General features: G+C 45.8%; 1 protein-coding gene across 1 annotated transcript in view; it reads right to left on the reverse strand.

Moving 5' to 3' along the window:
- TEK (TEK receptor tyrosine kinase) overlaps window positions 1-17,080 on the reverse strand; it is a 682,216-nt gene that overhangs the window by 167,238 nt on the left and 497,898 nt on the right. Inside the window, exon 15 of the mRNA XM_069630921.1 lies at window positions 13,671-13,875. Coding sequence (XP_069487022.1) covers window positions 13,671-13,875 — 205 coding nt within the window. The remainder of the gene's footprint in view (window positions 1-13,670; window positions 13,876-17,080) is intronic.

The following is a 17,080-nucleotide window of genomic DNA, read 5'->3' on the forward strand; positions in this document are numbered from 1 at the left end:
TTTGATGCAAGGTTGTTGGTTATCTGGTAATGAGTCCTCATGTTAGATTCTCCTTGACAACGCCTTTCTGTTTCAAAGTTCTGCCGTAAACCAGGCCACTCCTGCATGAGGCTCTTGCAGACTAGACCTCCTACTGTCATGGAAAAGGCCTCTCATTGAGCCTCTTGCAAATGAAGTCTCTCATAGCTGAGGCTGTCGTGAAGGACGCCCCAATCAACACATTCTTTTGTTGAGGAGGCCTTTTATTAATGGGACCTCTTGCCGATGAATTTGCTGTAAGTGAAGCCCCTTGTAGATGAGTCTCTGTCATAGATGAGTCTCTGTCATAGATAGGTCTCTTGCAGACAGGGTCACTCGTAGACTGGGTCTTTTGTTGATGAAGCTGTCATGGGTGAAACCCTCATAGACAAGTCTGTTATAGGTAAGTCTTTGTCAGAGACAAAGCCCTACCCTAGATCCGTGTCCTAGGTGAGTCTCTGTCATAGATAAGTTTGTAATAGATGAGTCTCTGCTACCGACAAGTCTCTGTATTTTATGGCACTTTTTACAGGGTGAGTTAAGGTTACACCAATGGTTGTTGTTAAAAGCAGCAAAACAGGAGGGTTCTGGGAGTCTCTCTACCGGCCTCAGTCACAGGGGGAGCCTCAACCAGATTTGTTTTAGCTCACTTTTGCCTTTAACAGAAGAGAAATGTCAACAACATATCAGTCTTTGTCATGCCCAAGGGCAGTCCAGCACCGAAATGCTAGGCAATTCTCTTCTGAACAAGAGTACCAACAGCAATCCCAGGCACGTGTTTCGGCCTGGCTGGGCCTCATCAGTGAGGCAGAGCTGTACCTCTCTAAGAACAGTGAGCAAGGGGTCCAAGTCTGGATTACACTAGTAATTTAGGGTGAGACCTAAAGTAAAATTTTAATATGCAAAACAGGAGGGTTCTGGGAGTCTCTCTACGGGCCTCAGTCGCTCGGGAGTCTCAACCAGGTTTTTTATTAGCTCACTATCCCTTTCACAGAAGAGAAATATCCACAACATATCAGTCTTTGTCCTGCCCCAGGGCAGTCCAGCAACTAAATGCTAGGCAATTCTCTTCTGAACAAGAGTACCAACAGCAACCCCAGACATGAGTTTCGGCCTGACTGGTCCTTATCAGTGAGGTGGAGCTGTGCCTCTCTTAGAACAGTGAGCAAGGGGTGCACGCCTGGATTACAAAGACTGATAGTTTGTGGATATTTCTCGTTAAAATCTGGTTGAGACACCCCACCGACTGAAGCCGGTACTGAGACTCCAAGAACCCCCTGTTTTGTGTTTTAAAAGCAGAACTTTATTTTTGTGTTGGTATCCTGTGATTGTGAGAAGAATCTTTAACCCTTAACGTTGTTATGTTTGTAGTTTCTAACTTTTTGTAGTTAGTAACCTTAACTGTTTTCGACATTTTATTTTTTTCAATGTTACCTCTTTGTTTTTTTAAGAAAAGTTTTCTTACCACCTTTGTTTGCTTTGAATTATTGTTTATACGCTGGTTGCACAGAAGTTAAGAAATGATCCAGCCACTTTTTGGGCTACATCTGGCCTGCAGCCATGTCCCATGGCCAGATTTCCTGGGCTTTGCCTTTCCGAACACCCCAAGCAATCTAGCCAATTTATAATCCACCCAAAATGGGCTTTTCAAATGGATAAGGGGTCTGTGGCCCCACCTTTGCCTCCAACAGTAGCCAACATCTCCATAATGGGTCTGTAGGGCACTGGACATGCATGGCCATTGGCCATATTGCTCATAAACCAGCCGAAATTGTCTTTAACAGGTCCGCAGACCACTAAACATGGTCTGTGGCCATAGCAAGTGGCCAAATTCCCCAGCGCATGGACTTTGGACATGCCTGGGGCCCTACCAAGCGTCCCACAGTACCCACTGGGCTAGGTCAAACTAAGCTGAAATTTGGTTTGAAGATATGCCCAATGTAAGCAAATATTATTGTAAAATCTGCCCTTCTTTGTCATTTTGGGTGCACATTACAACCCTTTGCAACTCCCATGAGCCCTGTAAAAGATGCAGGGGATACCCAGAGTGGTATAATATGACCTATATATTGCAGAAAATGTAAGGGATAATTCTACCAGGTGAGTAGCAACCACTTCAGCCCTACAAAGAGGTGTACCAGTGCAGGATATTTGCAATGCTGCAACCTGGTCTTCGCTACACACCTTCTCAAAGCATTACTGCCTAGATTCTTGTCAGGACGGGACGCTACATTTGGTAAAGCTGTTCCCCACAGCATAAATCAATAACAAAATTAAATCGCACCTCCATTTACAAAATGTCCATCAAAGATGAGGAATCCATGGAAGGACACACTCCATTAGAAGATCAAATGACTTAGTGGTAGTGGTGGACTTGGTAGTGTTCTTTTTACTGGATCTTCCTCGCCACAGATTCATCGCCCTCCTATCCTGTTCTCTGACCGTAGGTGGATTTTGCTGTATTAGATCTTCTTCTCTTTCAACACCTAGGACTTTTTTGAATACTCAAGGTGGTTGTGCAACAAGAGAGGAAAAACATGAAATGAGGCAACGGGCGCTCTACTTGCTATTTATATCAACATCAACGTCACGGGCAACTGCGGGGATGGAAGCCACCGAGGGACCTCGACTCGACCCTCTGCTGTCAAAATGTTACTCAAGCTGCAAGCAGGATGTCAGTATATCAAAGATGAGGAACCCGTGGAAGGAACATCCAGTAGAAAGAACATTACCAGGGGTGAGTTATTTGTTGTTCTACCTCATACTATACTGCACCGATGTGTCTTTCTGCAGTTCTTCAAATACGTGTCACACTATGATTTTCTGCTGTGTGTTCCAGTGTAATAGTGCTCCACTGTGATTTTGTTCTGAGGTGTCTAACTGTCCTTTTCTTTGTTTTGATTTTGATTTTGCTCATAGGTGTCCCACTGCAGTTTTACCCCCCCCACCCCCCTGTGAATTTGTTCCCAGGTGTCCCGCTCCTTCTAGGTGTCCCTACAAGGATGTTCCCATGGACCAATTTCACTCCACTTGGTACTGCCACGCTTTCTAACTCAAGGAAACACACCCCTTTCAATGATCTTATTTCTCTTTTATTTTATTTTTTATGAACGTGGGGTTGGGGTATAGCCTACAACTTATCTTGGCTGAGACAGTCAAAGAAACAAGTCCAAAATAAAGGGTGGTCAAGGTGGGGATCAAATTAACAATTGATTGGGGGTTCTCTTTGGGTTCCCATATCTCTAGGACTGAAGCCCACAGACCAACCCCTTCAAAGATCACGGCTAACCACCCAGCTTGATTCAAACAGTTCCTTACAATCTTTGGCTTTTAAATACTCCTCTGGGACTGTCTTGCATTGAGGCTGTTAGAAATGATGAGTCAGGTTTTGCGAGGGTCCTTCTGGTGTACAATTGTTTCTTGGCACCACCTCCCCATGTGCCTTGAGTCTTCTTGGGTGGAATCAGGTGTCAGACTCTTAACAAACCATTGGATGAAATTTTGCTATTACTTTTCCCCCCCAACCAAGTTTCTTTGTCAGCCCTTCACAGGCCTCCATGTGAATATCCTGATAGGTGTCCTGACACACAGCCCTTCTACGGTGGCCTGATTCGCAAGTTGAAAAGCCTTCCGAGCTCCTTGCTCAGGTCTCCCTACATTTTTCCTTCTCTCTGGGTATTTCTCTCTCCTGCTATTCCCTTTTCTTTGGTCCTTTCCTGCTCCTCTGTAAAGTGACACCCCTGTATCTCTGAAGTGAATTACCATCTCCCTTTTGTCTTTTTCTGTGTCCTCTTTCTGGCCTTAGTGATATATCAGTTCAGTTTGCAGACTTATTTCCTGGTGTCCACATTCACAGACTTTCTTTGGGAAACTATTGGCTAGTCTGGAAACGTGTGATGTGATTAGTTGGGGGCAAGTCACATTTTTCAAGTAACTGCCATTGTGTTTCTTGTACGTTTTCCAGGTCAGGGATTTTTGCAGAAAAATCACCCAGTTATTAAGAAAATCCTTATCAGATAAGGAATAACATTCTGTGATGCACAGCCTGTCCTAGCCTATGTCCAGTGTAACCAACACAAATGTGGTTGTCTTTCTCTGATGTCAGCTAGCCTGCATATTTAGAAGATTAAAGCTCTTTTAGGATCCAACCGATGTAACCTCTCTTCAGCCTTGACAGGTGAGGAGGTGTGTAAAAAGCCGGTAAAACTATTTTCTTTGTCAGGTGAAATTCCGACACCACCTTAAGAAGAAAGGAAGGATAAACCCTCAGAACCCCTTTCCCCTTGGAAAAAATGGAGAAAGGAGGTTTGCACGATAAAAAAGAAGCTCACTCACCCTGCGGGAAAAAGTGATAGGCTCTAGAAAAATTTATTTTAGAGTCAACAACCAAAGCAGACAGGAGTGGAGAGGCACACATGGAGCTCCCATCAAGAAATTCAAGACCAAATTAAGATACTAAGCCAGAACTATAAAAGGGACTGGAGGGAAGATATTTTGTAGTCTCTTGAGGAACTGAACGACAATGGGATTTTTAAAGTAAGAGCCTTGTTCTGGCATGCGCTTGAAAATAGATAGCGCTGCCAGGTAACCTTTGGCAGTAGACACCTGCAGCCCCTGGTGGGCCAGGTGTAACAGAAAAGACAATACAGTAGGAGTGTCACAAATGAAAGGAACAATATCTTTAGCTCTGCACTAGATGCATAACTTGTTCCAACGGCAGCAGTATAGAACTGTTGTTGCTGGCCGTCTAGCTGAAAGCGACACCTCCATAATGTCTTCAAGGAGATCCCAGTCTTTGTATCTCAACCTTTCAGAAACCAAGCGTGAAGGTTCAGAGTCTTGACTTCTGCAGGAGAAGATGGCCTCTGTCTTGGGAGAGCAAATCTGCTCAATGGGGAAGACGAATTCGAGGGCAGATGGACATATCCAGATTTTCCGGGTATTGCATTCTCCTGGCCCAATCCAGAGCAATCAGAGTCATGGCTATCTTGAAATTCTTCAACCTCCTGATGACATGAGGAAAGACAGGGACTGGAGGGAATGCGTACAATCCCAGTCCACCACAAACGGGTCCGCCAGAGCACCTCTCTGAGAAAATTCCCTGGAAAAAACAGGTCGGACTTGCTGTTGGAACTGGACATGAACCAATCTACTTGATGGGTTCCTCAAAGGATGAGGATCTCTAGAAGGACTTCCTGAGCCAATTCCCACTCATGAGAGACTCTGCTATGCCTGCTCAGAGTGTCTGACATTGTGTTCTCTTTTCTGGCTAGGTGAATGGCCGACACAGAGCTTCCTTCTTGTGGTGCCCAAAACCATAGCTACATTACCTCCATGCACAGTGGTAGTGACCCTACACCTCCTCTCTTGTTGAGGTAATGCATAGCCACTATGCTGCCCATCATTATCAGGATGTCCTTCCATTGTACCAAAGGCAAAAAGGCCATCAGCGCTAGTCTGATTACCCTTGGCTCTAAATGGTTTATGTGCAGTTTGGATTCCGATGGAGACCATCGAATGCCATTTGTGATCTCCCCATCCCGCGAGGGAGGAGTCTGTGACTACTGTTATCTCTGTCCAAGGTTGTCAAAGATGTTCCCCTATCATCACATGCACCATGCAGACACAAGGTCGCACAGGAGATCCTGTGCGACCTTGCGCGGTACCTGAAGAAGGTCTGTCATCCCGCCAGAGAACTGTGGCCATTGGGATCTGAGGGCCCACTGAAAAGACCTAATTCCTAAGCGGCACCAGGAAAATGCAGAATGCCATGAGGCTGAGCAACCTCAGAAAATCGAAGGCCGGTAGATGCTGGGCATTTTGAAACTTGTGCACAATCTGCAAAATATGTTGAGCCCTCCCCAAGGAAGAGTCCAGGACTGTTCCAATAAATTGCAGTTTTTAGGAAGGTATCACCTGGGACTTCTTGAAATTGAGGGAGTAGCCCAGTTTGTGGACAGAGTGGGAGGTGCTGTTGAGGTGTTCCAGAGCCTGTTTGGGAGAACAAGCCCTGATCAGCCAGTTGTCTAGGTAGGGAAAGATGAAAATCCCTCCCCTCCTTAGATTCGCTGCCACCACCACCATTAACTTGGTGAAGACCCTTGGGGTAGAGGTGAGCCCGAAAGGCAAAACTGACACTGAAAGTGAGAACTTCCAATGGTGTGCCTCAGGTACTTCCTGTGCTTGGGACGTATAGGCACATGGAAGTAAGCACCCAGAAGATCGAGTGACACCATCCAATACTGGAGCTGAAAGGCCTGGAAGATCTGCAAAAGAGTGACCATCTTGAATCTGTTCTTCCTGGGGAACTTGTTCAAGTGTTTCAGGTCCAAGATGGGTTGCAGTCCTTTGTCTTTCTTGGGAACCAGAAAGTAAGTGGAGTACCTACTTTGGTATTGCTCCGCTACAGGTACCCTTTCCACAGCACTATTCTCCAGCAGAGAAAGAATCTCCTGCAGAAGGAGCAGATCTGATTCCCGAAGAGTTTGTATGCTCAGGGGGCAATCAGGAGGCTTTTTCAAGAATGGAAGGCAGTAACCCTGGGCTGCTGTCTGCAGCGGCCAAGTATCAGAAGTAATGCTTAACCATTCTTTGAAATACTAGGTTAACCTGCCTCCCACTGGAGACTTGTGATTAAAGTACTCAAAGTGTTTTTTGGGCCAGTGGCTGCGGCATAGGGCAAAGAGGCAGTAGCAGCCTGGGAAATTGTACCTCCATGATCCCGTGCTCTGTCTTCTGACTGATAAATAAAAATGAACTAAACAACACCTCTAACTCTGGGAGGTTGTCTAGGTTTGCTGAGGTTGTTGGCTTGCTGCTCCTAAAGATTAAGCAGCCGCCGTGCAGGCTTGCAATTTCTCAAGACTTTCGTCAGCCTCAGGGCCAAAAATATGGGACCCATCAAATGGCATATTTAACAGCATAGATTGTACATCTGGGGCAAATCCCGATTTACACAGCCACGCAAAACTTCTTGCGACTGTGCTAGCAGCCATAGAACGGCCCAAGCAATCGGCTGCGTCCAAACCTGATTATAAGGATTCATACCCTGCATCCTGGATAATATTCAGGAATCCCTCTCTCATTTCCCCTTCAGGGATATTCTCAGCTGCTTGGGCTACGACACCCCACAAGGTCAAGATGTACCTTGCCAATGAACAAGAGGCATTAATGGCCTTCAACGGCATACTTCCAGCTGAGAAAGCTCTCTTACCCAGAACATTAAACTTTTTGTCATCCCTGTAAGGAGGGATTATAGGGCAGACAGCTGCTTTTGAATATGATGTAGCAGCTTGCACCAATAAACTCTTTGGAGTCCGATGTTTAGAGAGGAATTCTGGATCAATAGACAATGGTCTATATTTTCTTACCAGATCCTTATTGACAGCTGGCAGGGTGTCTGGTTTCTGCCAGTTTTCCAGGATTGTGTTCCTCAAAACTGAGTGCAACAGAAAACAGGCTCCTTGCTGGGTCCATGTCCAGGATGTCTGTTAGATCATCAACCGGCTCTATGTACTTGGGACGATGACCCCAACACAAATATTCGGTCACTTTATTAATGACAGACCTGTAATATCCACTAGGGTGGCCCGCTGAGTCTGAAGTGGCAGATTCTACCTCTGGTGAGGTGTCAAGACCAGTAGCATCTTTTAAACGGTCAGCCTAGTCTTGTAACCTGGAGTCCTCTGAAATAAGTTTCTCTGGTACATTAGCTGTGCCATATTTTATCCCAAAGAAAGGATTGTCATCCTCTTCCGCTTCTTCATCAAAAATGGACCCCACAGACTTAAAAGCCTTTGATGGGTCTGTGTATGATGTTGACGGCATTAATGTTGAATCCTTCCACGGGGTGGAAGAAGGAGGCAGTACCTTTGACCTTACCTGTGTCGAAAACACTGTCAACGCCACTCGAGGATGCTTATCTGACACACTATGTAGGCTCTTAGGTGTGCGAGTAGTAGTCTTGGATGACTCCCGGTCGGCCTTGTGAGGCGCGATGGGGTCGGAAGGTTTCTTTGTTTTTTGTTAAGGAGTGGGCAAGGCCGCCTCCATCATCTGATGACAGAACTCCTCCCAATCTGCTTTAGCGTCAGATTTACTAAGAACACATTCCTTTTTTCCTGTCGGGTGAGGAGTCTGACGAAGATGACGAGCGATGGCACCCCTTCTTCGATTGTCGTCGTGAAGAGGACTATGAAGAGTGCAGTGAACCGCTCCTGTATCTGGAGCGCTTTGCATGCTTCCAGCACTTTTTCGATCTATGAGAAGATATGTCCCTCAACCTTTTACATCAGATGATCTCCTCTTCTAGGCAGTGGATTAAGAAGATTTGGACAACGCCCGACCTATGGTGAGTTTGGTCTTCCTCACCTTCAGGGCCTTGCTGGTCGAGGATTGGCATGGCACGGCAATCGTCGACCTTGTTATCCATCCCATGGCACCAGAGGCCCATCCTGTGCAGATCTGTGATCGACATCTTCGAGTCACAGTCTGCACACCTATTAAACCATGTTTTAGGAATAGATGTACCTGAAAATGCAAGCTATGTAATAGAAAAATTGCTGAGGCGATCGATCAGTTTGAAGTGGGCTGTGCATGCTGAAAAACAGAACTGAGGCAAAGGGCACGGTGAGTGCTATTTATACCAATGTCGACGTCACGGCGGAGTGCGGGAATGGAAGCTGCAAAAGGACCTTGACTCGACGACGCATGGCGTCCTCTACTGTCAAAAGGTTTCTGGTGCTGCAAGCAGGATATCAGTATATCAATGATGAGGAATCCGTGGAAGGACATAATCCATTAAGAAGCAGAATGATGAGCAGGCTAGTGAGGGGCGCAAACAAACAAGAAGCCACATGTCTGAAGTCATAACATGGCACAGCAAGGCATAAAAAGTGCATGAAAAGTTCCAACAAAGCAATCAAAGTCACAGCCAGACATAAAAAAGGCCTAACAAGGGAAAACAACATGGGGCCTCATTACAGGTCTGGTGGTAACCCGCCACTGCTACCGGTGGGTTACCGCCGTACTCTAACACCGTTTCTACCACCTGAGATACTGATGCCATCGAGACATTACGAGTCCCGGTGGCTCAGGATATCAGGCGGCGGAAAATGTTAATTCTCATTCCCATGGAATCCCTTAGGACTCCATGAAATGGGGACTCGGAAGCACCGGCACCATTAGTAACGGTTGTAGTGGATGTATGACAGGCGAATCGCGCTTAAGCCCTTGGATCCTAAATAGTTCAATAAGAAAAGGTTGAAATCCTAAAAAGTTACAATACAGGTGAAATTAGAGAAACATCAGTGTCTTTATTCCACAGGATGTCATCCACACGTGTTTCGACATACGTCGTTTTCAAGGCAAAGGTCCAATGCTGAAACCCAAATTGTCTTTAATACAGTTAGATCTGTGAGTTTGACCCATTAGAGCCAACACGAGTAGAAGCTCCAGAAAGTTGCAGGTTCATATCTTTTAATAGTTGCTCTTATACTACTTTTTAATGTGAAACACTCAAAGGAAGGTCTCGGGCAGATTCCAAATAAACCATTACGGATTCTTAGTAATCCAATCGTGTGGAAAGCTTTACAGGGCTCGAACCCTGTATGCGCGTGTTGAAATCATGTGCATAGAGGGATCGAGCCCTGTAAAGCTTTCCACACTATTGAATTACAAAGAATCAGTAATGGTTTATTTGGAATCTGCCAGAGATCTTCCTTTGACACTGATGTTTCTCTAATTTCACCTGTATTCTAACTTTTTAGGATTTCAACCTTATTGAACTATTTAGGATCCAAGGGCTTAAGCGCGATTCGCCTGTCATACATCCACTACAACAGTATAATTCGTAGGTATTTATGGGTGCACCAACTACATGACTGTGGCGATGCAGCTTGACATTTACCATAAGTATTAGAGATAGGACATAGTGCACACCACATGGTCCTTCACCCATACAGAGTCCTCATCCTCACCATTAGTAATGGTGCTGGTGCTTCCATGACAACTGTGCCTGCCGGGGCCGTTGGGCCCGGCAGGCCAGACCTGCCGCGCACAATGATGCTAGCAGGCACAGCTGTACTCCCTGTACGCTGCTACCGGCACCCTTATTTCCAGACCGGCAGACTTGCAATGAGGCCCAATTGTCTCTTCTTACCAGTGGCCTCCACAGATAGCTCCCATTTAAACTTGTCACTTTGCCACTACCAAACCCTGCCTCAATCTCTGTGTCTGTCTCTGTATGTCTTCGGCTATCTCATTCTCACAAATAGATACATTGTACGTGTGTTAGGGAGAATTCTCTCTTTAGGCTGAATTTCCTAACCTAGTGAGTCCCCCAGCAGCTTTGCTGGATTTCTGGAGTTTGTTTTTTCCTCCTGCCAAGAGTGAGACTCTTTTTCTCCCACTCTTGGACATGATTTATGGTGTTCCTTTGACTGGTAATGTGTTTTATGGGCTATGGGGTCCTTTACTCCATAGGGTCTCATGTGTTTTTCCTATATGTGTTACACAGCACCCTCCATGCAGTAACACAGGGGTGTCATAGTGACACCCCACCATAGACTCCATACCCTGGGACTGACTACTGTCTCCCAGGGCATGTCAAGTCACCATTGGTTTTACTAGTCCCAAATTATTAACAGAAACCAGTACAAACCATCATATTGTGGACGTACTGGTCGGGGCAATTCATTTGCCCCGGGGTCTGTTAGTCGAGGGGGCACGTCTCCGTCCCCCCTGATCGAGTTTTGGCTGGTGGCAGTGGAAACTACTTTTTATATTCGACCACAAATATTTCCCTATGGGATTTTCCCATTGTTCGAGGCTACCAACTTTAATTATTTAATTCTCATAGCCTCGAACATACCGCCGGTTTATTTCATTAATATTAATTCTCCAGTTGGTATTTTTTGCCAAGACTCGATTCTAAATTGGCGTTTGTGTTCTCTTCTGTGACTCCAACCCAAGTCGAGCCCTTTGTTCCACTTTTTGGCGGGCTTCTCCACAGAAGCCTCCAAAAGTGGTGCCACTCTGTCTGGGTACCACAGGGAATGTGGGAGGGGGTTCAGGCACCCTGGACTGAGTTACCTTGGTAACTGAAGTTGCACTCTTGTGTGATTGGCCCAAGTGGTGAGCCGGCCGCTCACCACTTAGCATGTTTGATTGACAGCTAGGCTGAGTGAATGGGGGTATGCTGCATAAAAGCAGGGCTTTGGGGACTGGAACTTCAGAAGTCGCCACAGGACCTGAGAATCCGATGAGGGAGAAGCTGAGCTGACCTACCACGACGACACCACTGGTGGAGCCCTGCAGAACCGACTCACCACTTCCCGACGACAGAGAAGATCTCCCGGCTGGAGAGGCTTCTTCCCCTGACTGGTGGGCACAACCAGTTTACCTTTCTTTCTTCGCACCCCAGCCCGGTTTGTGGTCGAACTGCCCGTGCCAAGCACCCCGGCAGCCGGATAGCCACTCACCACTGAACCGCGAATCAACTGACCACTCCTTGTACCTGAGAAACTCCATGGCTGGTTTCTTCCCTGGCAGTGCAACGGACTCCTGTCTTCCTCCACGACGAGATCCTCGCTTCCCCCGGACGAAGCACCGACTTGCATCCGCTGCCAGGAACAACTGCCCCTACTGGAGCGTTCTCACCACTTTAAGGTACCGTGTCCGCCAGGCCTCCCTTTTTAAAGATTGCAACAAGGTAATAATAACTCCTTAACCTTCTGGACTGGGCTGGCCGCCTTGACCCTCTAACTGGTCCCTTTCCTTGATTCAACTCCTTTTTGTACCATTACAAGACTTTTGTGCACTGCAACAATGTGACCTTGGACACATTTCGTTCCGATCCTCTTAAAGCGGATCCGGCCTACTGACTCTGAATTCATGGTGTTACTTTGCCTTCCCCTCTTGTTCTTTTCTGGTAAAAGTGTGGGATCTGTTTCAAGTTGTTCTCTGCTTTTCTCTCCCTTTTTAAAAAACGAATTATTAGAGTGCCATCTACGTTAAGCGCTCACTGCTGTCTGAAAATAAGTGGGGCTTTACTTAAGACTTGTCTAATATTCTTTTGAGGGAGTGTATATCTTTTAGTGTCCGTGTTTTTGAATTGCTTACTATTAGTGCCTGTGTGTTTTTCTAGATGTGGTTTTAAATAAATAATTATATCTCTTTTACACCAAGCCCTGGTCAGTGTTTACTTGTTCTATTGTGTGCTCTTGACCTATTGTGAATACTCTGTATACTGCCTAACTCTTCTTGAGGGAAGTCTGACTGCTCAGCCACAGCTACTAAGTGAATCTGTGTGGTACAGACTGCTACCAAGTGGGTTTACTGCCAAACACCTGTAGTCCTAAATCTTTTTCAGTGGTCCCAGAGGGAACTGCACAGGTTTCTGCCTAACAACGTGATGTGCAGCAAATATCTGAAATGGACAGATGAGGGGAGGTGTCTGCCTGAACATTCCATTCATCACCCATGGCGAAGAGTTAAGGGTTATGGAAGGGATGACATTTTGGGTTCAGAGAAGGAGCTGAAAACGATATGAAAGGCTGTGAGTAGATTTAAAGTAAACACTGGATACAATGGATCACATCCATCAGTTTATGAGGCCTGTAATATTCTATCACAGAATTGAGCACACAGTATACCTTTACCAACAGCTCACAAGCTGGGGTTACACCTGCGTACACATATTGCACTGAACATTGGGAGATTGGATCCAAACAAGTGGGTCCAGAGAGAGAACATAGTGGAAGCCGAAGTGCTCTATAACTCTGTTTCCATCTACATCCCACCAGAAGGCTGACTCTCTTCCAGACACAGTGCCATTGTAATAACAAAATTGATGATCCTGGTGAAAGACCGTTCAGCCTAGAAAGGGTTTCTGCATAGGGAACCTCTTAACTAGGACCAAGAAGACACCCCATGCATAACGTTGCCAGGGAGCTCATTGACATCCTGCAAGGGCAAGCCAGATCAGAAAAGGGATTGCACAGGAGTTAAATAACTCACCACCTCTGCCCACAGTGTGTAACATTTCTCAGCCCTCTTTCACACAAAAGTGGAATGTCAAACCAGTTCCAGTGGTTAATCAACACTATTACACTACAAAACACACATAAAAATCAAAAGGTATTCTGATAAAACCAGTACATTTAATTAATATTTTATAACTCGCTTAATACTGGAAAAAAGTCTCTAAGTGCTGGACCTGGATTCTTGCTCTGTGTTGTCTTGCTTCCAAGACAAACTCGTTGCCCCTGAGCTATCCACCTTTTCTATGTTTTAAATCGATAATCTATCCCAAAATGTTTTGATATCTAGAGATTTCTTTTTGTTAAAGAATATTTACTTCTATAGATAAAAGAATCAAAAATAAAATCCAAATGTGAGGAAAGTCTAAAACGCAGCTCTAAGAATTGGCAGTACTCCTACACGTCGCCGACATGACTAATACCACCACTACTGCAGCTGCAGCCACCATCACACTCACGCATCCCTCCACAATTTCACAGTCCTCTTCATGACTCCCAACATCACACTAGCATGTATTACCAGTGTCACTGCACAAAGGAAACCCTCCTCCATGCCTCAACCCCATTCACTTCATGTAATGCTTGGGTATCGTTTTGAAAGAACGCACCAACCTTTCATCCTTTTGATTGCTGCATCCATGCGTAGCCCGTCCTTTTTAATTCGGGCTTTGAGAACTTGGCCAAAGTTGCCTTCCCCTATCACATCTTGAAATTTGATGTCGTTCCACTCGAGAACAGGGTAGACATTAGGGTCTTGGTTGTTCTTTGACTTCCGTAGATGGGTGCCGGAGTTAAACTGGACGGCTGGCTCTTCCCTCTGGAAAAACAGAAACATGTGATTGAAGATGGTGCACCAGACTGTGTCCCGAAGATCACAAGGTACTACAATTGTGGGCTGGATGGTTTTATCTAAAGCAGAACACACACACACACACACACACACACACCTGGTGTCTGCGTCTTTATTTCTGGATGCTCCCTTAGAGGACAAGCACGTAGTCCTTACTAGCCAAGCCCCATGGGGCCACGAGCTACAATTACTAACATACTATAGACACTGGAAGACTTAAGGTGGAGGATAACACCTGAAAAATATTTTCAATACATTTCAAAATCAAGTAAAACTGTGATAAATAGCCCAGCATGATAGGTTGTATAACCATTTATTTCCACCCAGTTTCTCTTTTCCCTTTACAATCCACCTGCTTCAAACTTAAGTTATCTAACAAGCTATTCAGGGCCTGGCAGTTGCATTTATCTTTTACAGAGCTAGTGAATGAGGGAGCCGACAGAGGGCATGTTGCAGGGGGTTTGATTGCCTGAGAGAGTGAAGGAGACCCTTTCTTTGGCTTTACAAATGTGTTGCGGCACTGCAACCTCCTCAATCTCTGCCACCCCCATGAAGGACCCGGTCACCAGCAGCACCAGCTGTAGATCTAGGATTACAAAAAAGGTAGTAGGAACCCCTCTCTAGATAGAACATGGCATAATGACCTGTTCTGTGGTTCTTTACCACTTTGAGAATCTGCAGCCATTGCTTTTTACTCACTGTACTTTTCACAAAGGAGGAATATCCATTTGCATATCAGTCTTTGTCCCGCCCACAAGGGAAGTCCAGCACCGAAATGCCAGGCAAACTGCCTTTGAACAAGAGTACCAATAACAACCCCATACACGTGTTTCAGCCTTTTTGGGCCTCATCAGTTAGGTGGACCTGTGCCTCTCTGAGTACAGTGAGCAAGGGGTCCACGTCTGGTTTCCCCCAGGTAACTTACAGTGACCAACCCTAAGTTCCTTGTAAAATTACAAAAAAGGTAGCAGGCGCCCCTCTCTAGATAGAACATCTATCGCATGATAACCTGTTCTGTGTTTTTTTTACCACTTTGAGAGTCTGCAGCCATTGCTTTTTGCTCACTGTACTTTTCACAAAGGAGGAATATGCATTTGCATATCAGTCTTTGTCCCGCCCACGTGTATGGGGTTGGTACTCTTGTTCAGATGGGAATTCCCATAGCATTTCGGTGCTGGACTGCCCATGTGGGCAGGACAGAGACCAATATGCAAATGTGTATTTCCCATCTGTGAAATGTACAGTGTGCAAAAAGCGATGGCTGCAAACTCTCAAAGTGGAAAAAAAACCACAGAATAGGTTGTCATGCCAAGTCCTTTCTGGAGAGGGACGCCTGCTACCTTTTTGAAAAATGTTTGCAATGAACTTGGGGTTGGTCACCCTGAGTTACCTGGGGGAACCCAGATGTGGACTCCCTGCTCACTGTGCTCAGAGAGACACAGCTTGACCTCACTGATGAGGCCCAACAAGGCTGAAACACGTGTATGGGGTTGCTGTTGGTACTCTTGTTCAGAAGGGAATTGCCATAGCATTTCGGTACTGGACTGCGCATGTGGGCGGGACAAAGACTGATATGCAAATGGATATTTCCCATCTGTGAAAGGTACAGTGAGCAAAAAGCGATGGCTGCGAACTCTCAAAGTGGGGAAAAAACCACAGAACAGGTCATCATGCAATGCTCTTTCTGGAGAGGGGCGCCTGCGACCTTTTTGAAAAAAGTAGATCTATGATGCTGCAGGTCTTTCCCACTCCCGCCGCCAGGCTCTGCAAATCATAGCAGAGGAAACCGTTTTGTGCCTGGATGCAGTGTTGTTGGGCAGTGGATGGTGGATGGAGATTGTCAAAGGTGTCATTGGGAAGGGTGTGTGTGTGAGGGGGTGGTGGTTGTATGGATCTAGATGGCATTTCGGGTTTTCAATTGCTGTCAAGAACATAAATATTCTGACTGTGTTTAATGCTGTATATAGTCATATTGTATTGTCCACCCTGGTGGGAGTTCACTATTGGACATTAGTACCCATATCCTTCGAAGATTATGAAGCAATTTCTGGTGAGTGATCCACCCATCATTGTAATCTGCTCTCACATGTATTTGCTGTCTCCAATCATTGTCTGTGTCTGCCACAACGTAATATGATGTGTTATGCATGTGCTGTGTAACATGCAACAGAACGTTACTTTGCACACCATCTTTTCAGCACTGTACTGAAGGGCAGCTCCTATAAGACATCTGAACCATGCATTCAGTATGCCAAATGTCCTCTCACTAGCTGATCAAGCCCTCACATGTGGATCACTGTAACATCATTCCAAACAAAGAGGAGTCACGATAAGCTGAGGTCACTGGGCCAGCAGCCATAGCGTCCATGGCGTTGGCTGCCACTGGTATTTGCCAGTGAGCTCAGGCTTCAGTAGCTGGTTACCCTATACTGGATCGGAAGGGCTGTGGCTGCTGGGGCTCCTGTCCAGCTCAGGGTCACACAGCTAAGAGACGCTGAAACCAACCTGAGGTACATCCAAAACGACCACCTACATTTGATTGTGGAGGCTTGCAGGGGATGCATGTGGAGAGGAACCAGGAGGATGGAACAGTCCACTAGACACCCAACTGGGAGATTACGGGGCTGTTGCAAAGGCCTTTGTGTTCTTGGACTACCTGATGGTATTTGTAGCTACTGGAGCATAGAGATAGAGCCAGCAATCTGTTTTTCTCGCTTTCCTGAACCCCAATTTCTGCAAACATTTACCATGAAATGTTCTAATTGGGCAAGCTCCAGGGCATATTTCTCTGTATTCATCTCTTAGACAGTAGGTCAAGCGTATGACTGTTCTGAGGAAACCTTGTAAGGAGCTAGATCTAGTGAGTGTAATGGTCTTAGGGGCCCTCCTCCTTTTTTATGTCCTACAATGTTTTATTGATTCATTTATTGGTTATTTATAATGCGCCTACACAGCAAAATGGTGTTTCAAGGTGTTTATTTCCGGATCCATGAGTTCTAAAATGGCTCTGATTGATGGATACCACCTCAGTTGTTCCCAACCCCATGCTATGCAATTCATAGATTTCTTGTTTCTAGTCCACCATGTATGGCCTCCCCGGGACTTCTATACTTTAATCCTGTCTTTTCTTTTTACTTACGTTATCGTTGCAGAAATTCTGTGCACTTCCTTC

This window comes from Ambystoma mexicanum, chromosome 6q, assembly GCF_040938575.1.
Source record: "Ambystoma mexicanum isolate Mex_15411 chromosome 6q, UKY_AmexF1_1, whole genome shotgun sequence".
Taxonomy (NCBI): domain Eukaryota; kingdom Metazoa; phylum Chordata; class Amphibia; order Caudata; family Ambystomatidae; genus Ambystoma; species Ambystoma mexicanum.